Source organism: Monodon monoceros, unplaced genomic scaffold (assembly GCF_005190385.1).
Source record: "Monodon monoceros isolate NGI ecotype Baffin Bay Population unplaced genomic scaffold, NGI_Narwhal_1 Super_Scaffold_12, whole genome shotgun sequence".
Taxonomy (NCBI): domain Eukaryota; kingdom Metazoa; phylum Chordata; class Mammalia; order Artiodactyla; family Monodontidae; genus Monodon; species Monodon monoceros.
In genome coordinates, this window is record NW_021703768.1 from 10215243 (window position 1) to 10240078 (window position 24836).

General features: G+C 40.3%; 1 protein-coding gene across 3 annotated transcripts in view; it reads right to left on the bottom strand.

Moving 5' to 3' along the window:
• CTNND2 (catenin delta 2) overlaps window positions 1–24836 on the bottom strand; it is a 778687-nt gene that overhangs the window by 44559 nt on the left and 709292 nt on the right. For all 3 annotated transcript variants that reach the window (XM_029218322.1, XM_029218323.1, XM_029218324.1), the window contains 2 exons: window positions 10194–10404; window positions 151–235 (listed from right to left, as the gene is read on the bottom strand). In XM_029218322.1, the coding sequence (XP_029074155.1) occupies window positions 151–235; window positions 10194–10404 (296 nt within the window). The remainder of the gene's footprint in view (window positions 1–150; window positions 236–10193; window positions 10405–24836) is intronic.

Consider the following 24836-nt stretch of genomic DNA (forward strand, 5'->3'; position numbering starts at 1 on the left):
GATCTCTTGTTTCAGCTGTGTTTCAATTGCTCAGACTCTCAGACGAGGTCCCTTCATACCTATGACACATCTCGTTAGGACCAAATATGGTGTCTTTGGGCTCAGGGACTGTGTGCAGCTAACGAGCCAAGAAGGTAAAGCAAACCTTACCTTTTTGTAGAGACTCCTCAGATCTCGGTACTGCCACATGCTGTTCAGAACCTGAGATGCGGCCTTGATTACCTTCGGAGAGTGTCTGATAAAGAAAAGACAGGACATGCAAGATGGTGAGCGGGACAGCTGGGCTTCAAATTGACTTGTCAGGAAACAGCAAGAATAAAAGGAATAAAAGCTTCATGGCTTTTCTGGCTCTTTTCTTTTTCCAGACTGGACAGTACAAGGGATGGCTGTCACCAGTCTCCAGCCTCATTCTCACCCACATACCCATGAAGGGGAGAGACAGGAAGGCACTGCAATTTGGCAAAGAACTTTCAAAATGCAAACCCAAGAGTCAGAATGCAGATTTAGCGCTGGACTATAAAATGGAACAGAAAGAAGAGAAGGATAGCAACTAGGAAAGGCCAGATTAAAGGGTTTTAATGGCCGTGTTGTTTAGCACCTGTGTAGTAAGTAAGGAGAAAAACGATATTCACTTTCTCAACCGAAGCGTGAGAGCACGTGTAGCGTTGGCTCTACGCACCTGAGGCGTTACAGGCAATTGTCTTCCGTTTGCTGATGATGCCAAGCACAAGCGGCTGGCATGAAGCTGACGTGTGCACACGCTGGCACACACACTCTCTTACAGTTGTATGGAGGGATGAGCGTGGGTAAGCATCTATAAACAAAGCCCTTCATGCAATTAAAGTTCTGTCCTCTGGATCGGAGTGAGAAAGTAAGGTCATGGAAACCTTTGGACTAGCGGTTCTTACCATTTTTTTCGAGTCATGGCTTTGAAACCCCTATGAAACTATAGCTAAATATTTCGCCTTTTGGTTCAGTGCCAACCTGCATCTCAGAACAGACACTAGGTCAGTACATCCATGTTGATTAAATTCAATCCAATTCTTGGGAGTCACTTTGACTAGTGGTGAGGGCGACTATTAACTACCTCCGGATTCTTTGTTCCAACGGGCTGGGTCCACAACAGCAGCACAACTTGAGTGGCTATTGTGACACTGTGCCTGATCGCAAGGGCTGGTACACTTTTGCTGTAAAGGGTCAGATAATAAGTATTCTGTGATTTGTGGACCACACGGTCTTGGTCGCAGCTGCTCAACTCTGCCATTGCAGGATGAGAGGAGTCATAAATAATAGACAAAAGAATGGAAGTGGCTGTGTTCTAATCAAGTGTTACTTACAAGAACGGATGGTGGTGGGGATTTGGCTTGTGGGTTGCAGTTGGCCGACCCCTGGCCTATGTGGTGACTCCTGGAGTTGGGCAGGACATAACCACTCATGAGGACTCCAAGGTGAAGTCCACCCCTGAAGCTGACCCATGGTGCAGTGGCCCACAGATCCCTCAAAGAGAACATCTGAATTGAGATCAAAACTGCTTCTGACATAAAATAGTTTTTAAAATGCAAAGTAAGCAGATGGTTAGATGGGATCAGGTCGAGCTTGGATTTGAAAGCCAGAGCGAATGGATGTGTGAAGACCTGCAAATGAAATGATGGGATGCTAATACATGATCAATTAAATGTCTGCTATTTTCCTGGGTCTTCACGTTTGCAATGTAGACCAACTACGTTTAAGTATTCTTCATCCGTTTACTTACTGGAAACAGTAACAGTCACTCTTACCATTGTTATTGCTGACTTGGAATTCAAATTTGGCTTGTGTTTGAAAATCTCTTAGTTATACTGTGTACTTTTAAAAGAAAAAAATACAGAGTTCTTATAAATTTCAAGATTTTTTCTCTATGAGAGATAAGCTGTATTTAAGTAATATACATGTTTTCTTTCACTGAAATGGACAGTTGCTAAATGATTTCATATTTATGCTAGTATCATGCTCTAAATGTATTAAATTCTTTTGATTTCGAGAATTTTAGATCTTTTCATGGATACAGACACAGGTACACTTTATTCTTTTTTAAAAAACTGAATTATAATTGACCTACAGCACTCTGTCAGTTCCTAGTGATCGATATCTGTATACATTACAAAATAAACACCGTGATAACTCTGTCACTACACAAAGTTATTACAATATTATTGACTATATTCCCTGTGCTGTATATTTCATCCCTATGATTCATTTATTTTGCAACTGGAATTTTGTATCTTTTAATCTCCCTCACCTATTTCACTCACTCCCCTGCCCCAATCCCACCATCCCGCTCCTCTCTGGCAACCACCTGTTTGTCCTCTGTATCTGTGAGTCTGTTTCTGTTTAGTTATGTTTATTCTTTTGTTTTGTAGATTCCACATATAAGTGAAATCATATGGTATTTGTCTTTCTCTGACTTATTTCACTTAGCATAATACCCTCTAGGTCCATCCATATTGTTGCAAATTACAAGATTTTATTCTTTTTTATGGCCAAGTAACAGTTGTCTCTGTCTCTGTCTCTCTCACTATCTATCTATCTATCTATATATATATATCTATCTCACATCTTCATTATCCATTCACCTATTGATAGATACTTGGGCAGTTTCCATATACTGACTATTGTAAATAATGCTGTAATGAACATTGAAGTGCATGTATTTTTTTCTAATTCGTGTTTTTGTTTTCTTTGGAAAAATATACAGAACTTGAATTGCTGGATCATATGGTGGTTCTATTTTTAATTTTTTGAGGACCCTCCATGCTCTTCTCCATAGTGGCTGCACCAATTTACATTCCCACCAACAACATACGAGGGTTCCCTTTCCTCCACATCCTCGCCAACACTTGTTATTTTTGTCCTTTTGATGACGGCCATTCTGACAGGTGTGAGGTGATACCTCACTGTGGTTTTGATTTGCATTTCCCTGATGATTAGTGATGCTGAGCATCTTTTCATGTGTCTGTTGGCCATCTGTATGTCTTCTTTGGAAAAATGCCTATTGAGGTCTTCTGCCTATTTTTTAATTGGGTTGTTTTTTGATATTGAGTTGTATGTTAGATATATATATATATATATATATATATCTTGGATATATACAACTGGATATTAACTCCTTGTTGGTTATATCGTTTGTGAATATTCAATAGGTTGTCTTTTCATTTTGTTGATGGTCCCCTTTGCTATGCAAAAGCTTTTAAGTTTAATTAGGTCCCTTTTGTTTATTTTTGCTTTTGTTTCCTTTGCCTGAGGAGACAGACCTCTCAAAATATTGCTATGACTTATGTCAAAGAGTGTCCTGCCTATGTTTTCCTCTAGAAGTTTCAGATTTCTGGTCTTCCATTTAGGTCTTTAATCCATTTTGGGTTTATTTTTGTTTATGATATTAGAGAATGTTCTAGTTTCATTCTTCTGCATGTACCTGTTCAGTTTTCCCAGCATCACTTATTGAAGAGACTGTCTTTTTTCTCCACTATATATTCTTGCCTCCTCTGTCATATATTAATTGACCATAAGTGCATGGGTTTTATTTCTGGGCTTTCTATTCTGTTCCATTGATCTATGTGTCTGTTTTTCTGCCAGTACCATACAGTTTTGATGACTGCAGCTTTGTCTGACTGGTTATTTTTTATATTTTCTAGTTCCTTGTTAAATTTCTCACTGTGTTCATCTAGTCTCTTCCCGAGCTCAGTTAGCATTCTTATTACTATTGCTTTGAGCTCTTTGTCTGGTAAATTTTTTTTCTTTTTTTTATGCAGTACATGGGTGTCTTACTGCTGTGGCCTCTCCCGTTGCGGAGCACAGGTTCCGGACACACAGGCCCAGCGGCCATGGCCCACGGGCCCAGCCACTCCACGGCATGTGGGATCCTCCCGGACCGGGGCACAAACCCGTGCCCCCCGCATCGGCAGGCGGACTCCCAACCACTGTGCCACCAGGGAAGCCCTGGTAAACTATTTATCTCTGTTTCATTAGGGTTGTTTTCCACCGTCTTCTCTTGTGTTTTCGTTTGAAACATATTCCTCTGTCTTCTCATTTTGTTTAACATTCTCTGTCTCTATGAAATTAGGTGTAGGAGCTGACTATTCCAGTCTTGAAGGGGTGTCCTTGTGTGGGAGCATCCCTATACCATCTGCGTGTGTGCCCAGTGGATGGAGAGAGAGCTGGCACAGTGGTGGGAGAGCTGGATCTGAAGTGAGCATGGGTCACGTCTTCCCTTGGGGTGTGCTGGAAGCTACCACCTTGTTGGATGATATGGCTGGAGATGGAGGGGTTAGAGTCAGAGCCAGGTGTGAACCAGGGCATCTTCTGTGCTCAGTGGCAGTTACCACCCTATCAGGGGCTGGAGCAGAAGCCCTGAGGGTCTAGTCCAAGCTGGCTCTGTTCTCTCTAAGCGTGCACACTCTCCTTGGTCATGGTGGCCTCTGCTCTAGTGGAGAGCAGTGCTGGAGCAAGAGGGGCTGGAGCAGGTGCCCAGTGTGGGCTGGCATGGTCTTGGGAAACCAGCTAGAGCCCCAGACAGTTTTCAATCTGCTTCCTCTGAGCTATTCCCAGGAGTAAGCAAGTTTATGCATGGGCTGTTAACAAGCGAGTCTTGTTCTCTTCTTCTGTAAATCCTACTGGTGTTTAACCAGGTAAGGCAACTTGTCTTCCTGGTGTCTGACCCCAGGGCTGGGGTGCTCAGTGTGTGATTTGAACCCCTCGCTGCCCAGGGAGGATCCCTAAGGCCATGATATCTCCTTCTTCTTCTGTGTCCCCTGCTAAGGGCACAGGTCCTGACCCGACCACAACTCCTCCCTTCCTCTGTAGATACAGACTCCATGTGTATCTTTCTTTACAGACTTGGTTGAAGAAGAACCTTTCTGCAAGTCTCCAGGTTGTTTTCAGTAGAGTTGCGCCACATGAAGATGATTTGATGTGTTTTTTGGGGGGAGGTGGGCTTGGTTTCCTCCTACTCCACCATCTTGATCTCCCTCCTCCACATTTAATAGTTTTTACTTCATATTTTGTATCTTTTTTTGTTTTGTATATCCCTTAACTACTTACTGTGGCTATAGACGATTTTACTATTTCTGTTTTCTAACCTTCCTACTGGTTTTATAAGTGGTTTATCTACTATCTTTACTGTATATTTATCAGTGACCTTTTTCCCTTGGTAATTTTCATATTTCTACTTGTGGTCTTTTCTTTTCCACTTAGAGAAGTACCGTTAACATTTCTTGCAAAGCTGGTTTTGTGGTGCTGAACTCTTTTAGCTTTTTCTTGCCTGTAAAACTCAAATCCGAATGATAATCTTGGTGGATAGAGTATTCTGGGTTGTAGAAGTTTTTTCCTTTCATCGCTGTGAATATATCATGTCACTCTCTTCTGGTCCGCAAAGTTTCTGTGGAAAAGTCAGCTGAGAGTCTCATGGGAGTTCCCTTGTCCATACTTAGTTGCTTTTCCCTTGCTGCTTTTAAGATTCTCTCTTTATCTTTAATTTTTTCCATCTTAATGACAATGTATCTTGGTGAGGACCTCTTTGGGTTCATCTTGTTTGGGACTTGCTGTGCTTCCTGGACCTGGGTGTCTTTTTTCTTTCCCAGGTTAGAGAAGTTTTCAGCTATTATCCCTTCAAACAAGTTCTCTGCCCCTTTCTCTCTGTGTCCTTCTGGGCCCCTACAATGTGAATATTAGTATGCTTAACGTTGTCCCAAAGGTATCTTAAACTATCCTCATTTAAAAATTTTCTTGTATTTGGTGAGTTTGGTTGAATTCCACTACTCTGTCTTCCAGTCTGCTGATCCATTCCTCTGTATCATCTAATCTACTATTGATTCTTTCTAGTGTATTTTTTATTTCAGTTATTGTATTCTTCAGTTCTGTTTGGTTCTTCTTTAGATTTTCCAACTCTCTGTTAAACTTCTCACTGTGTTCATTCTTCTCCTGAGCATCTTTATGATCATTACCTTGAACTCTTTATTGGGTGGATTGTTTATTTCTATTTCACTTAGTTCTTCTTCTGGAGTTTTAGCTTTCCTTTATTTGCAACATATTCCTCTGTCACTTTGCTTTATTCTCTGTCTTTATTTCTATGTATCAAGTAGGTCTGTTACGTTTCCTGATCTTGGAGAAGTGGTCTTATGTAGGAGCTGTCCCATGGGGCCCAGCAGCATGCTCTCCTCTGGTCACAGAGATGTATGCTCTAGGGGTGTCCCCTTTGTGGTCTGTGTGGGTCCTTCTTTTGTGGTAGGGCCAACTACTGTGGGTGCACTGGTAGGGGGGCTGGCCCCTGGTCCAGTTGGCTGCCAGGCCCTGCCTTGTGTGGAGGCTGCTGGCTTGCTGGTGGGCAGGGCTGGGTCCTGACACAGCCGGCTGCTCGATGTAGGGGGTCCCGGGACTGGGGCTGACTGGCTGGTGGGCAGGTAAGCCTCTGGTGCTAACAGACTAGAGGGAGGACTCCAAAAGGCACTTGCTAGCACCAGTGTCCTCATGGTAGAACTAGCTCCCCAAAATGCCTGCTGCTAGCATCTCGGTCCCCAGGCAGGGGAGTCTCAGTTGCCTCCTGCTTCTCTGAGAGGCTCTCTAAGATCGGCAAGGGGTCTGACCCAGGCTGTTTTCAAACTGCTGCCTCTGCACGCTCTGTTTTGAGGTATGTGAGATTTTGCGTGAGCCCTTTAAGAGCGGAGTCTGTGTCTCCTATGGCGTCCCTCCAGCTCTCCCATCTGGGGGCTGGTCTTCCTGGTGCTGGCGAGCCCGATGTAGGCTCCTTGGGGAGAACCTCTGCAACTGTGATGATCCTCACATGTTATTCTTATATAATCAATGCTGAGCAAAGATTAAATGCTATGTTTTGCTGTAGTTTATCACCACTAGCTAGATATGTATCTATGACAAAAGTCAAGCAACTCTAGAGGAATACATATTAATAATATTCAGGTAGCGATAATATAGTTGAAACATATTTAGTATGCAAAAATTCCTCTGATGGTGTAATTTTTTTTCTACTCCTTGCTTAGTTACAAAATAGAAAGAGACTGTGAATACGTAATGAATAGCAGCTTTTAACCTCTCAATTAAAATGCCAATACATCACAGTGTTATAAAAAACTGATGAAGGTCAAAGAAACATCACTTTCTTTTTAGACTTTAATTTTGATTCATCCACTAGACTGGTCCCATGCAGCGTCTACTTGAAAAACTATAACTATTGATTGAAGGACTTGAACAACTGAGTACTTCTTATGTGACAAGTGATTATAACTGCAGCCAGAAACAGAGCTCCTTACTGACAAGTAACAGTCGGGGCTGTTAAATGGCTTTTCTGTCTTATGAGAAAATACAGTGACACACTCAACACTATTTCCTACATAACTGTTAAAATCTGAAAAAATACAAATGTACTTTTGAAACAGATGGACTTGTCCATATTGCATGTTTAAAATGATGTGAAAAGAATAAGTTATCAAGACTTAAAATGGTTAAGTATGAAAGACTCCTGTAAGAGTCATTAACGATTACACAATGTCTGATCTTCACCAGAGGTGTCAAATTAGGGGCGGCTGAGAATTTCAGTTGATGCCATTCATTGTGGGTGTTCAGCACGGCCATTCCAGCTGCAGGATTCCAGAATAATTCTTCCAGTGTATTGGCAAAACATGGTGAGCTATACAGTTCAAACAGACTGTGATTGGCAACGTGCCAGGCTGACTCATTAGTATCACGGCATATTTAAGCTTGTGTATGTTTAGAAATAAAACCTATAAATATGTTAAAGGCAGAATCATAGACTCGTAGGTTTTTTCATCTGTGTTTTCTCATGCGATCTCAAGTTAAAAGTTTGAATAATTTTTTGAGGAGGGCAAGTTTGCAAGCATTTTATGACTTAACTAGAGCCAACTGATATCCCTCCCTTTTCCAATTATTAAATCATCTCCAATTCCAAAAATTCTATTTTCAATAACGTGTTTCTATTTTGTTCAAACCCGTCTAGAAGGCCATGGGTGTCTCAGTGCCTACTATCATGACAGAATTGAGTGATAAATGGTGAGTTTAGTGGTAAGATCCAGAGCAATTCTTCTGGATTCATTTTAAGAGCAGTGAGAAGTAATAATCAAATTGAAGTGTAGGTGGCTGACAAGGTTATCTCCAGTTATAAAAACCTTGTTTTGATCCCCAAATTAGTCACTAAATATAAAAGAGATAAACCACATAAAATAATGGTTGAGACTGACTAAGCAGGAGAATTATAACTGGGAAGATGCTTGACTCAAAGCAATTCCACACTTCTTACTGAATTCATAAATCCAGACTGCTAACACTGGAGAAAAAAGATAAAGAAACAATGACATGAAATGAGTATTCCATAAAGAAATTTTCAGTCAATTTAAAGCACAGATTTGAGATTATTTGTAATGAAAGGAATCTCCCATTAACAATAATCCAGAGGAAGAGACTGAACAGGACTATTTTCTGGATGGGCAACGTGGATATATACTGTTGCATAGATGGTTTCCTCAAATGAGTTTTTAATTAGTTTCATCAAATAATTTTCTTTGACCACAGGACTGATAAAAGCATCTCTTCTCTTTAAGGTCCAGTAGGGATGCTCACACAGATGGAAGGAATTAATGTGACCACCTCCCACAGCTCTACTGTCTTACGATTCAGAGAAAACACTTTGGTCTTGGAATGTCCCATGAATATAGACAAATATATCAGAGAGTTTTTGTGGACTATGGTTTTACTGTGTGAGCATGTGTGTTTGCTTAAGAAAAGCATCAACATATTAAGTTCTTAATGCTCAAAACAGGTAAGCATTTCAATTAGAGATTCCAAAGGTCTACTGAAGCTATATAAAAAAGAAAACCACGTGGCTTCCTGCCTATGTAGAAGAGCATTTTACTGTAAGTATTATAAGATATAATTCAAGCCATCCATCTACATTGCACAATTATTACACGAGTCCAGAGAGGCTTCTCTGTATTTGATATAGGAAAGTATTCAAATCCTAATCCTGAATTGTTCACTGAACCTATTTGGAGGTCTCAGGGTGCTTAAACAAAAGCCCTGAAACTTCACTTATTATGCAATGATAATATCTGGAATTAAATGAGAGAATTTCCAAAAAGTCTCAAAGTGCATCCTTCACAGCCTTTAATAACAGGAGAAAAATTATTCAGCGTTTAGATATAAAGGAATGGAGGGGTGTGGCCAGGAATGCAAAGTCAAGAAGTAGACCCTTGATAACAAAAGGTTTACCCTTTTAATCTTACTTGATTACATTGAGGGACTTCCAGGAGGCAAAACTGAATTAAGGTTAATGAATGTTTTTGTAAAATTGACAGCTCCCTGATATACTGACACTGTGGCTTGTGAAGATATGTTTTGGTTACACAGAGTAAGATACCATCGATTCTTAAATCAAACTGGGGACATTCCTGTTTCTGGCGGTGCCGCTCCTTTGACATGAGCCTTTTCTCTCTTTATTCCATTGGCATAAAAGCCCTCCTTCCTCACTGCCTCTATCCCCTCTGCCCCAGAAATTTCTATTCAGTCTTTAAGACTTGATTATTACTTCTTTTAGGAAATATTTTATGACAGCCCCTCCCTCAGTTTTAGATTGGAAAGTATGAGCACAGTGACTTGTTAAATTCAATAATTTGTCCCAAAGGCACAGCTGGTAAAGGAGGGTGCTGGTTGGACGCTGATTTCTCTCTGACTCCGTCACACTGTTTTCTCCCCCATCCTCCCTGACTTGCTATGCAGAACTGAAGAGGCACAGAACAAAAGGTTGTGGATCCATCATCAACACTTGGACTTGCAGCCGCAGAGGAACAGCTGCCACCAAATACCTTCATGAATCAGGGTCGTCTCTTCCGTATGGAAGGAACTTGCTAGTCACTAGACTGGATGCTGGATTGTCAAGCCTATCTTACTAACATCCCAGGACTCACCAAGTCATGAGTTATTTATCAAATCAAAATTATTAGTAAGATCAGCTTTCCTTGTGGGGGGAGAAAACTGGAAACCATCTGCTGTTTTCCTTCTCTTGATTATCAGACACCAGAGTGCTTCCCAGTGACATTCAGTGGTGTTACCCGTACCCAGGGGATGCTGGGCACACTTAGAACCGATTCTACCAATACCAATTCTACATGATAGGAAGTCACCGTCTGACTTACTTGTCTCCTTTGCTTTTGGAGATGCCGACCAACTTCTCGATGCCGCCGGCGTCCCGCAAGGCCTTGGCGTTCTCCATGTTCTTGGTGATCACCTCGTGCAGGGTGCAGCACACGGCTGTCACCGTGTCGTCCGACATGGCCTTGCTCGCCGCGTTGCTGCTGTTATTCCCGCCTGGAAGCCGATGGACCAGGTCTCGCATGGCGTATTTGCCTTTGGAAAAGAAAACGAAGGGAAGAGCTGAAATGTGGTCAAAACCGAGGAAGAGTGTGGAGGGAGAGGTGCAGACGGGGGTGAAAAAGAGAACACAAGAGGCCACGTTAATGCAGTGTTGTCTGTTCCCCGTCACTGATTATTCTTTATGGGGTAACCGTGGACACATACACAGAGAAAACGGTATTTCTTCACAGCAAGTGTACGGACTTTTGGTGCTGGACGGATGTGGGACTGACTCTTTGGACAAGTTATTTCATGCCTCTGAGCCTCAGCTTTTTAAATTGCGAAGCAAGAATAATGGTACCTCCCTTACAAGGCTGTTGCGAAGAAATGTGTGGGAAGCACTGAACACACAGTGATGACCCTGGACTCAGGACTCAACAGAAGTTAGCAATCAGTGGGTTCCTGCTTGCTATTCACAGAAGTCAGGAAAACATAGGGTAATTCTAACATAACCTCAGGAATGCCTTGACGGGAGCTATGTTGGGACTTGTATTATTTAACAAATAAGAGTCAAAACACAAAAATGTATGTATATATGACATCTGCATTCTGGTCCCTATAAAGCAAAGAGAAACATTTAAAGCAGGGAGAGAAACTTTACAAACAATATATAGAACTAGGTGTCCTTTGAACTAGGGTAACTGGATGATTGATCTGTCTCTCTGATGGGATTTTATTGAATGGTTCTACCATATAACATTTACTAATTTGACATGTTTTACTTCCCGTGGAAAAAATAAGATAAAATGCAACTTTGCTTCCTTAATTCACTTTATCATTATTAATCATGCTACTCCCCATGATAGAGGTACTTATAATGACATCTTTATGGAATACTTCTAGTTTACAAAGCCATTTAGGCATTACCAATAACCCTGCAAGACAATTAATTCATCTCACCTGCAGCTTCCAGTTCTGTTCCATTAATTTACTTCTGGAACTAAGTAAAGGAATGCCTGTAGCAAAGTTGCCTGTTCCTAAATTTTTCAGGTGGAATTGGCATGTGTCCAAAGTTAAATTCCTGTCTTGTCTCCCATCCCCCAATTAGACATATTTAGGTAGCTCCTAAAAGCCATTTAAATATTTTTCCTCCTTATAGGTCTCTAAAGGATAACTTATTTTGCTGTCTAATTCTCTGGCACGTGGTGCTTGGGGGGCAGGAAATGGAACCATGGAAGGAGGCAATGACATCTTAATTCCAGGCAGTAATAAATAAAACATAAGACTTCGTAATTTTGGTATCTGCTTTTATCCTATGTTTAGGTGGCTTATTTTAGCTTGGATGAAAAAAAAATGCTGATGTCTAAATTACCGAAATAGGAAAGTGTCTTCATTCACTTGACGACAGCCGAGAAGTGTCTGACAAAAATGGTTTGCCTGAAAACCCCCAAATGTAGCATATTTATTTTCCAATGACAGCACTTAAAACAGGTTGGAGAAGATCCTTTGTACATGATAGTCCTCTGAGCACCTGGCTTTACCTACTCATCATTAAATCACACTCATCTCAGGCTACGAGTTTAGTTGAGCTCAGCAGGCTGGCGACTTTATCATTAACCCCGCACAAACCACGGTCAGACCAACTTGAATTCACAGAAGTGAGAAGATGGGTGCATTCTTTATCAGGGAAGCAATGGAGGAAGGAAGCAGCAAACTCTCTCAATGCTTGTGCATACAGGGGCATCCCCCCTCCTGAATGAGCACAGAAGACTGGTTGTGTGGCCTTGCACATCATCAACATTGAAAGCAAAAATGAGGAGAGGGAGAGGATTAGGCTAGAGCATTTTTTTTTTAGTTTTTGTTATCATCATTTAAAAAATTACAGGTTTCCCTGGTGGCGCAGTGGTTGACAATCTGCCTGCCAATGCAGGGGACACGGGTTCGAGCCCTGGTCTGGGAAGATCCCACATGCCGCGGAGCAACTAGGCCCGTGAGCCACAACTACTGAGCCTGCGCGTCTAAAGCCTACGCTCTGCAACAAGAGAGGCCGCGATAGTGAGAGGCCCGTGCACCGCGATGAAGAGTGGCCCCCATTTGCTGCAACTAGAGAAAGCCCTCGTACAGAAACGAAGACCCAACACAGCCATAAATAAATAAATAAAAATTTAAAAATTACAACAGACTTGAAAGTGTGGTTTCATCTTACACAGCTTCCCAACCCATAAGCCCTGAATGAGAAGCAAGATGTCCCCTTGATGTTCAAGGGGAAGGAGCCACCGCTTTCCCCAGAGCAGCCTCTTCGACTTGCCCCAGTGTGCTGGACAAATACTGTCATTTTGAATGTGCTCCCCAGTGTGGAAAACAGCAGGAGTCACTGCCATATATATATGGGCACAGGGACATCAAGAGCACCTGGGGCTCAGCAGTGCTTTGGGAGGCTATGAGGGTGCAGAGGAAGAGAGCATAAGTGTACAGGCCTCACCCTGTGGATGAGCCTGCCAGGAAACAGAGGAGCTTCCTGTCTTAGAACGGGTGCCACCAACCACTGCAGACTGAAGACCACTCCCCCTTCCTCTGGATTTAACTTCGGTTAAAAATAAGTAAATAATATGACACAGCCTAACATCACAGAGCGACTCATACTGATCATACCACCTAGCAGGTGACTAATATTTCAGGACAAGAGCAAGGAACTTGTGACTACAAAGACCTGGCCCTGAGGGGGTCAGGAAAAGAAGAGCAGCCATGATGGAGAGTCCTCAGACAAGGCTTTGAGCCCAGTGAAACGGTGGTGGTAACACAGGGGAAGAGGATTCAGAAATTTCTAGCGGGGATAATGAGGTGGGTAGCGGAAACCAAGCGAATTCAGAAACTTAATAATAATGGATAAGTTGGATTTCTATTTTATTTTTCCACACAAAAGAAAACATGCTCAGCAATTCCCTGGTGGTCCAGCAGTTAGGACTCGGTGCTTTCACTGCCGGGCCCCGGGTTCAATCCCTGATCAGGGAACTTACATCCTACAAGACGCACGGTACGGCCAAAAAAAAAAAAAAGAAAAAAGAAAAACATCATATGGGAGAACCACAGAGCAAAATCCCACGGGAGAGACAAACTGGTCATCAGGTTCAAAAGACACTTAGATTTGGGAAAACAAAGTGAATACCTTGCCACCATTGGGAACCAAGGTGCTTTCCATTATCCACTCTCACTGGCATCACATGTTACAAAAGAAAAGCATGTTGCTCCGAGATTCAGACAGATGCTCCCTGAGATGCAAACAAAACAAAAACAGCTCCACCACCACCAACTAAAGGTCACTCTGTCTTGCTCAAATTCTCATCAGAAATGAGTCCTCGGGCCATTTCTTTGAAGTTACTTAGTCTCTCATGAAAACAACTTTATCTTTGACATGTGTAATACTGATATGAGATGACTACTGGACATATGACAATTGTGTAAAAAAAAACTACTGTTCCTATCAGTGACAGACTAACTGTAACCTTGTAACTTTGCTACCCTTCCTGCCCTGTGTGTGGGCAGGCGTGTTTGTAAATTACAATTAAAAACTATTTTCTCTTTATGTTTCTTTTTGGGGTCTTCTGTTCAGAGTTGGTGGGCATGTGGAGGCTTGTGGATGGACTCAGGGGACCTAACAAACTGTGTTGCCCTAGAGCGGTGCTCCTTGCTGCGCTCCTGTACACATAAGACCTGGTAGGAATTGCACGATGAGGTAACAGAGCTTTGCTCTCGCTGACTGTGCCTGTTTCTGTTTCTATTTCAGCACTCAGCCTATTCCTGGTATTGATTTGCGCACTACCCCTTGGTTTCTCCACTGGTGGGGGCAGTATTGAGTAGTGAGTGGTTTTATGGGCTAACCACCTGTGATCTTGAGTCCTTTCCTAAACTGATTGTATATCACTCTGGATCGTTCATATGGTCCTCTGTATAGCTGGTCTTTGTGATGTACTATGGTAAACTCAAATCTCTCAAACCAACGTTAGAGGAAAGAGGTTAAAAAAAAAATGTCAGCCAAGAACAGCCCTGGATCAGGAATATAACAACTCCTTTGTCTCTGAGGTCTTAGTGCATCTTTGGCTTCCCTGTTTCTGGAGATGCTAAAACTGACCTGTGAGTTTTTGCTGAGTTGCTCTAAACTAATTTTTTTCTTCCATTTTTTATGGTGGCAAAATACACATAATAAAAATGTATCATCTTATCTACTTTTAAGTGTACAGTTCAGTGATATTGATTAAATTCATAGTGGTGTGCAACCGTCACCACCACGTATCTCCAGAACTCTTTTCATCTTGCAAAACTACAATTCTATTAAACTCTATTAAACCATTAGACAATAACTCCCCACCCCCATCCATTAACAACCAACATGCTACTTTCCATCTCTATGATTTTGGCAACTCTTAAGTATCTTATATAAGTGGAACCATACAGTGTGTCTTTATTTTGCTCAGCAATAATGTCTTCAAGCTTCATTCATATTGTAGAATATATCAGACTATCCCTTTTTTTTTTTTTTTTAAGTCTGGATAATACTCCCCTGTATGCATATACCACATTCTGCTTATCCATTCATCTGTTGGTGGACACTTGGGTTGCTTCCTTATTTCAGTTATTGTGAATGATGCTACTATGAACAGAGGTGTACAAATATCCTTTCTCTTTTGATTTATGTGTCTTTGGATCTAAAGTGAGTCTCTTGTAGACAGCATATAGTTGGATCATGTTTTTTTTTTTCTTCTTTCTTTCCATTCTGCCAATCTCTGACTTTCGATTGGAGAGTTTAACCCCTCTATATTTAAAATAATTATTGTAAGGAGGGACTTAACTTGTGTTATTTTGCTATTTGTTTTCTACATGCCTTGTACCTTTTCTGGTCCCTTATTTCTTACATTACTCTCTCCTTTGTGTTTGATTCTGTTTGCAGTGAAATGCTTTAACCTCCTCATTTCCTTTTGTGTATATTCTGTAACTATTCTACTTGTGGTTACCATGTGGACTACATTTAATGTCCTAAAGTTATAACACTCCAATTTAAATTTATACCAGTTTAACTTCAATAATGTACAGAAACTCTGCTCGTTTATAGTTCCAGCCCCAACCCTTTCAATTATGGATATCACAAAACTACATCTCTATATGTTGTGTCCAAAAACATAAAATGGTAACTTTTTTTAATGCACCACTTTCTTAAAGTACGTAGAAAACAAAACATGGAGTTGTAAGCCAAAGGTACAATAATACTAGCTTTTAGACTAATAATTTTAAAAAATGCATTATTCTCTTGAATCATGTAAAAAACAAAAAAAGTGGAGTTACAAACTGTTTTTACAATAAGACTAGCTTTTATAATTACCCAGTGTTTTAAAGTCTTTGTCTAGCACTTCTGCCACTTACTCTTTCTCAGGGAAGTTTCTGTTGGTTCACTTTTTTCCTTGGAAAGGGCTATACTTCCCTGTTTCTTTGTATCCACTGTGATTTTGTTGTTGTTGGAAACTGGACACTGCAATCTAACCACATAGCAACCCTGGAATTCAGATTCCTCCCCTTGTGCCGGTTTGCTGGGTTTTGTTTTTAATTGCTGTAGGATGTCTGTGTGCTGAGGTGTAAACTGAAGGTCTCTGCAGGTCTTTTCTGAACCTGTGCCTTTCCCTGGGACTCCATGGTGACTTTCTAATTTCCCTCACATACACATTTGCTTTTGAACGTCCTAATCTTTAATATCTGGCTCCCAAAGGGGGAAAAAGAGAACAATGAAGGGGGAGGGAAGGGCACCAGCTCTTTAAGTTCCCTGGAAGTCATTTCAGCTGGAGGGGGAGGGGTTTTCGACAACTGGGGGGCGTGTGCAACAACAGCTGCCTCTGTGTCTGCAACTCCATGATCAGTAGCAACAATCTGAACACAGAGTGCCCAATATTTGGAGGACGAATCCCTTATTGCCCACCCTAGCTCCCACCAGCTGCATACAAGTTCCCCATGAACACGTGTATAGCTGCCTGCCAAGGGCTGGGTGTGAGAATGGGTAGCTGTTACTGTGCTAAGAGCTGAAGATGACCAAAATTAACCATAATTCACCGTCCAAGCTTTCCTCTAACAGGTGCAAGCCTTCATTAGACTCCAGAGTTCCGAAATAGTTACACTGGACAGATTCTGCCAGCGAGACTGCTGTGTGTGTGCAGGGGACAGATTCCTGGGCTTCCTACCCACCATCTTCCAGAATCTTCTCTCCACACTGAATTTACATTGCTCAGTGGTTGAAGATGTAAAAGTGAGGCACTGATTTCCTTGTGACTGTGTGTCTACGTGTAAATGTGAAAAGAGCCTTTCCCTCCTTTGCCAAAGGAAAGTTGTTAGCCCTTACCAAGGGTCAGCAGTACGGTGCTCTGTGGGCGGCCGCAGCTCTTTCTGCAATGCGGCGAGCTCCTTTTTCTCTTTCCTTTCTCTTTTTGTCAATGTTTGGAGCTTAATGTTTCATAAAAATCTCCACTTTAAGGACATTTATAGGAACAGTTTATCACAAAAGGGGAGAAAACATATGCAAAAAATCTATATTTTAAAACTGGTTTATGTGGCTTTCCAACCAAAGAGGTGAGGCATTCAAGACGGTAGTATTTGGTTATTGAAAGAGTTTGAATGCTTGTTTACATGGGAAAGTTCTGAACAAAACAGCAATTACTTTCTGTCTTTAGGCACTAAGAACTTATATCTTGTGTCTCCTGACAGCTATTTTTATAAAAATTCATTTAATTAATTTTTTTATACAGCAGGTTCTTACTAGTTATCTATTTTATACATATTAGCGTATACATGTCAATCCCAATCTCCCAATTCATCACACCACCACCACCACCCCCGCTTCCCCCCTTGGTGTCCATACATTTGTTCTCTACATCTGTGTCTCTATTTCTGCCTTGCAAACCGGTTCATCTGTACCTTTTTTCTAGATTCCACATATATGTGTTAATATACGATATTTGTTTTTCTCTTTCTGACTGACTTCATTCTGTATGACAGTCTCTAGGTCCATCCACGTCTCTACAAATGACCCAATTTCATTCCTTTTTATGGCTGAGTAATATTCCATTGTATATATGTACCACATCTCCTTTACCGATTCGTCTGTCGATGGGCATTTAGGTTGTTTCCATGACCTGGCTATTGTAAATAGTGCTGCAACAAACATTGGGATGCATGTGTCGTTTGGAATTATGGTTTTCTCTGGGTATACGCCTAGTAGTGGGATTGCTGGGTCATATGGTAGTTCTGTTTTTAGTGTTTTGAGGAACCTCCATACTGTTCTCCATAGTGGCTGTATCAATTTACATTCCTGCCAACAGTGCAAGACTTTTCTCCACACCCTCTCCAGCATTTGTTGTTTATAGATTTTCTGATGATGCCCATTCTAACTGGTGTGAGGTGATACCTCATTGTAGTTTTGATTTGCATTTCTCTAATAATGAGTGATGTTGAGCAGCTTTTCATGTGCCTCCTGGCCATCTGTATGTCTTCTTTGGAGAAATGTCTATTTAGATCTTCTGCCCATTTTTTGATTGGGCTGTTTGTTTTTTTAATATTGAGCTGCACTGATAGCTCTTTTTGAAATTGTCTTCTCCAAATCTACACCCCAGAGTCAAACTAATAAAACTTTAAAAAAATGTCTTTTATATCTAAACTGTCCCTGGCATTTCCCTGACTGCTGCTGGATAACATCAAAGAGTTTTCTTCATCACCTTATGAAATAAGGGATGCTAGAAATAATTAGGAATGTTTGGCATTCTGCAAGTTTTTGTTTGGTTTATTACTGTTGTAAGAGCTGTCCTGTTTATCAAGCCTTCAGTAAAAAAAAGACCTGGCAAATGAAAAGAAGAGAAACTCAACCTCCTTAGTGATGACAAGTCTTAGGATGAGACTTCAGCAGTTACGAACCTTTTGGTTCTGTTAGAAACATGCTCCCTTTCATGTTAAAGAATGGCACAGTAATGGCCAATAAAAGAAAGATTCCATTTTTAGGTTTAAAAGAGCCTTTTCAGTTGGTGGGAATCCTAACACACTCTTTATGGAATAAATTAAAAGATCCTGGAGAGTTTTCATTACCCTCGCTGTCCGTAATATATACTTACTGTAATGGTAGTCACTGACTAACTTCTCGCAAAACTAAACTTGTCTCAAGTTTGATACTGTTGTTTGTAATGAATAACTAAACAGAGCAATTCAGCCTTATCATCGACAGGTGGTTTCTGATTTTCTCCCACACTCTCCTAAAGACCCTGCCAGAACCACAGATCAATAATTAGGTCTGAAAAAAAAAAATTAGGTCTGAGGCTTCCCTGGTGGTGCAGTGGTTGAGAATCTGCCTGCCAATGCAGGGGACACGGGTTCGAGCCCTGGTCTGGGAAGATCCCATATGCCACGGAGCAACTGGGCCCGTGAGCCACAACTACTGAGCCTATGCTCCGCAACAAGGGAGGCTGCAATAGTGAGAGGCCCGCACACCGCGATGAAGAGTGGCCCCTGTTTGCCACAACTAGAGAAAGCCCTCGCACAGAAATGAAGACCCAACACAGCCATAAATAAATAAATAAATATAATCAAACTGATGAGTTCCAACCCTGGCTCAGCTGCCTGCTTGGCCTTGGAGAGTTTGCCTAGTGTCTAAAAATAATAATAATTAGGTCTGTTGGAAGAAACATCAAAAGAGCCTGATCAAAGAACTCTAATGGGTACCGTTAACACTTGATACAATAGAAAATAGGCTCTTGGTTACAGACACTCCTGTAAAGCTGAAATCCTCGAAACAAATGAACATCTTTCAGACTACCAAGGGATTGAGTCAGGGTTCCAGAACTCATTCACTTTGAGAATCTGGACTTCAAACTAACCCAAGATCAAGAGAACAAGGATTAATTACTTGGAGTAAACGACACAAATTTGGTTGTGGTTCATGTTCTATTTTGGATTGGGCTTACTATAAAATCCTTCTTTCTACTTCCTCTTTCTTTAATGCTTGATTTAACAGGTTATGTGTATAAAAACTAGATTAAACGTTCTTTAAATGGAATCTTGTTCTAATTAATTCTTCAGAATTCAGAAAAAAATCTCTTGAAAATTTGTAAAGTACATAAGTTATCAGGAAAAGTTAATAATAATAATAATCCTTTCAGTATAACAACATATGTTGAGTGGTCCTATCTGTACAGCTTAAAACAATAGTTAAATAATATAAAAATGCCTTGACTAGCCTGTTTACCTTCTTTGACCATAGGTTTTTATAGATTGAACTAGAATCTGTCCCCCTTTCTACTAGAACATAATTGAAAAAAATAAAATCTGTACCCATGACCATGCCAGAGATGTCACATATGAAGGCAAATATCATTTAATTAGGCATGACAAGGCCATTAAAAACAAGTAGATTTAATATGTGGGATTGAGGTCTACAGTATCCTCCTAGGACACTGGTTTGACTCATGTAAGGCTTAAGGAATCCTAGCCTACGGGCAGCACGGCCAGGAGTACTGAAAAGTTGGAGCTCAGAGAAATGGAATAATCCCTGAGTTACAGGTAGTGGAGGTGAAGACTGGCAGAAATGCCTCGGCCACTGCTGTGTCATTGACCCCAGTCGATGAGGTGAAAGGGAATAAATTATTTCTGCTACATAAAGGAAACAAAATTACAGACCTAGGATCTACAAGCAAAACAAAAGTTAACTCTCAAGATTTATTATCACATAGGTCTAGTTTTGATAACCATGCACAGAGGTCTTTGTGAATGAATCCACACTGCTTGATATACCTACATCTGTACAACTGGTCAACCATCAAATTAATGGTCCCAAATCAGAAAACTGCTAAACCACAAACATCGGTGGTTAAATCTGCATTGTAGGGGCAGAACTTCAACATCGGAGGGATCGAGAAGGAAAACTGGTACCTTGTTCTGACTCCATCCTGACTGTCTACACATCATGTGCTCATCACAATCCAGAATCAGGAAGACAGAACAAAACAAGAAACCAGCTCAGGGAAACAAATCCAAAACAGAGAAAGGAAAAGAAACACGGGATCGCCCTTCTATCCCTAATCCCAATTGATGAATCTTTCAGTAATTCTCTAGCAGCTGCTGACTTCCGAATCAACTTCATCTCTGATGTTTGCAACGCTGATATGTGACGGACGGTATGATTATCTTGTGAGAAAACTGCTGTTTGTCCGCCATGAATGGACTAAATGTGACCTTACAAACCATGGTAAACTTGTGCTTTTTTACTTGAAATGTGGAAGGCTGGTTTTTCTCAAGTCTGGATCCCTTGCAACAATTTGTTAGTAAAAATCCCTTTCTCTTGATGCTTTTGTCTGTATGCTTTCATTTCTCAGATTGGAAAATGGGTGTGACAACACTGACCTTCTGGTTTCATCACGCCGGCCCCTTTTTCCCAAAATGGGACCTGTTTGTCTCTACATCTGCCCCTTTGCTCCTGCCAGATTAGAATCAATATCTAATGAAATGCATTGATTTTTTTAAAAAAGTGAACCTTCTTTTATGTATCTGCTAGCTGCTTTAATTAACAATTTATCCAAATAGAAAGAGAGAGGAAAAGTCATAGTAAGAAGGGATCAGCTGGAGTCAAGGAATCAGTCAGTGGTTGCTGTGGGTAGAGCTTGAGACAAATTCTGGAAGAAACACTAAAGTTCCTTATGCTTTTTTTCTAATAACTATGATTTGGAAAAAACAAGCACAGCCTTATAACACACATCAAAATCTATTTCACATGCCAAAATTGGTAAGCAGTTGGTCTGAGAAAATGATGCAATCAGTAACTCAACCCTCTGAATAGAAATAATGTCGAGTAAAGCAAATCTTATAGGTTTGCGGTGTATGGTATGCATTTCTTTCAAGAGTTACCATCTCCAAATAAATAACCTACTCCATCTGTTTGGAAGACAAGAGGAATTGTATTTTTTAGCACCTTGAGATCTTATGCAGAGGATTTCACTGAATTAGGCTCTGAGAAATTCTCACATTGTTGAAATGTCAAGAAGTAAGGTAATGAGTAGAAATACGGACAAGAAGGTGGCTAAGATATGCATACATAATTTGTAGAAGAATCACTCTAAAAAAAACCACAGTTAATTAACAGGAGGTTTGCTGAAGCACCTTTTTGAACTAGAAATAAATTGATTTTTGAGAAATACTGAAAATGAGGCAAGTAACTGGTATAATACATTTTAACAAGATTTAAATAATTTGATTAAATATTAAGCATGATAGCAAAAAAATTATTACCTCAATTCATTGCCTCATTTTAAAAGCAGAAAGGAAGTAGAGGTGAAAATTTAAACACTGATTCTAGCTTCAGGGGAGAAACCTAGGAAGGCTTTTTATTTTTAGGTCAAGATTCTGTCTAACAAAGATCCAAGAACTCTCCTAGGATGAAAATTTCAGACAATAGCGTGTCTGAGACAAGATGAGGTCAGTATTTCTGTAAGAAAAGCTTGTTTTCAGGAATAGAACCTCTGGCCTGATATTAGCACATTGGGATAAGAGTAATGCATTGATTAATGCAAGTAGCCTAATGAAGAATTCTAACATTGCATTCCCATGTTCTTACTTTCTCAAATTGATCTACCCCTCTGCCAAAATAAAAGAGTTTCAATAAAGGGCACAAAGGGCTACTACTCATAGATTACATTAGAGAGTGGTTTAATGTTTTCAAGAAAAGTCACATCTATTTCAGTTTCTACTTTGTATCTCCCTAGGGCTATAGAAAAGGCAGATACAATTTCCAATTTGTATAGAAGACAACTGCAGCCCAAAGAGATTAAATGATGTGTGTAAGGCTGCAGAGCTGACTGTATCCTGGCTTTGGTATCTTTCCATGAGTCTCTTGGCCAGAAACTCCTCTCTCCAACCAACCCTCCTCACTCCCTCCTCTGAACTTTTTTCACAGGTATAATCTGTACCACCTGTATGACACCTACCCCATAACTCATTTATTCAGTTGCTCTATAGACATTCACTGAAGTTTCCTTTAGTTAGCTTATATATGTAATTGATCTTTCCAACAATAATATAAACCAAGAACAGGATGACACCTAATAACCTTACGTTTATTGATAAATGAATAAACAATTTACATCAGCTCTTTGACTACACAATGTAACCACAGGACTTTGATGGGAATTCATTCACATTTATCCTGCTGTTGTTACCTACCTCTGTGACAGATCCCTGGAACTCTAGTTCTACAGGATGCTGTATTCTAAAAAGGGTTTCATTGTAGCATATGTGTGGGAAATGCTGTGTCTGATGCTTAACTCAGAAATTTACAATGTATATTAGCAAAGTGAAGCCTCTTGCAGTCTTGCAGTTAGGCAAAATGAAACCCTTTGGTGAATTTAGTTTAACCTAGAGTTTCCCAAATTTATCTGAAAAGAGAAACCTTCTTGTGCATGACACCCATTCCCTTCCCAGAGGAGTGGGGGTCTGGGGAGGGGGCCTCGCTTGGGGTGGTCCTGATGAATAAGGGCAGCTACATTTCTGTTCCTATGCTTATATGTCACCAAATACCCACAGATCTGTACCACCAAAGACACCTTAATTTCACAGCAACTTGATTTGATGTTGATAAAAATCAGAAATAAAAGAAATGCTCCGACTACACAAAAGGATGGCTGGTGAGAATGCATGGTAGTGTATGTTAAGCATTGTCTGATAGGAGCCACTCACTCTAAATACACTTTATTCCTAAATGCATTTTTCTTGTTCTGATTTCATACATTCACCCCCTACTCCCATACTTCGTTCACAGAGGACTTCATAAGCCAGAGAGATAAATCTCACAGAAGAAGGAGTTATAATTATTTGCCTACAATTCCACTTTCCTCGTTAACCAATGAGCTGCTTATGGATGAATTCCCCATGCAGGTTCTCAAATGAGAACATTCGTTGACTGAAATTCACTTAATTTTCTGTCCCAAGTTGATTCTCTTCCTAGTACCTACCAGCCAAGCCAAGCACTGGTTTCTACTAGGCAATTCTAATTCTAATTTATATTACTGAATTGAGCTTTGGCTACCAGTTGGTCTTATCTGGCTTTGGGTGACTGGTTCCCCAGGGTCAAACCAGGGCATGAAAGATCCACCTTCACAGCTGAAATAAACTTCAGACTGCAGGTAACCCGAGGCATCAATCACTCTAACCTTCTAACACACATCATGGGACCCTAAATTATATGCCAGGGACCTGCACTTGTTCCAGATCTTATAAGATCCTTGTCTCCTTATGCTTAGGAGATAATCTCCTTCCATGGGTATAAGATGATTTAGAGCAGCCCCTACCAAAAACAGTAAAAATACCTTTTCTTTAAAAAAAAACTTCTCTTTATAGTAGCCTCTCTAAAGTCATTGCTGAACACAGCATGTGGCCCATTACGAGTCAGGTTTTATTGACTGCCTTTTTTCCTGTGAATGAGACACATCACTCTGTTGCATATCTAGTAATTTGGGGTTGAAAATAAACAGTTTTAGCAACTCTGAAAAAATAACACTTCTCTTTATTTGTCCTCACTTTGAGATAGATTTTTAACAAAATTTGTTTATAAAACTAAATGTCTAGGTCAAAGCTTATTTTTTTTAGTTTCTGCCTGTATTTTAAAATTTTTTTCAGAATAAAGAAATGTGGCATATTTTATAGTTTTATAGTAGACAGAATTCCAATTTCAATTTTGGGTTCATTATTGGAACCCAAAGATAATGTTAAATTATTTTAATAAAAAGTGGTCATGTTTTAGATATTTCTCCAAATTCCCTAGCTAGTGAAAACAATCCTCCTATGAATGTAAAAATGTATTGGGCTATACAATATTGCCCGTTTCTTTATTAATTAACCACAGTGGACGTTTTGTATGGAATTGCTGGCATTATTAATGTATCTAGAATTCCAGTATTTATATTGTAGGCTTATGCTCCGTGTGTACAACTAAAACTTAAAGTATTTATACTTTGATGAGTTTAAAACTTTGGTGTGTTTGTGCTATACTAAAAAAAAAACATCAACAACTATTATAATTATATGGACTCTCCATAAGGTGATAAATAGAAAAAAGATAAAGCATGAAGATAAACAATAAAAGAATAAAAGAGAATAAAGGCAGAAGCAAAAAATGGTCCTAGAGGACCAAACACAGACCAAAGATTATTTCCACTAATCCCACTCAATCAAAATGACTAAATATTAGATCTGGGCCCAGCTGATGACACATTTATTACAAGCAACACTTAATACTGCTAAACTCTAGGAAAAGGAAAAAAACTGGATAGTCCTTTGGCAATTTCTTTATTGTAATGGGATTTCACTTGCAGCAAAGGAGGAAGATACGGTGAATGGAAGAGATTGTAGGGAAGATTAAAAAAGGCAGGAAAATATTAGACACAGGGTTTCTGCAGATCAGTTGCCCTAAAGCCCAGCAA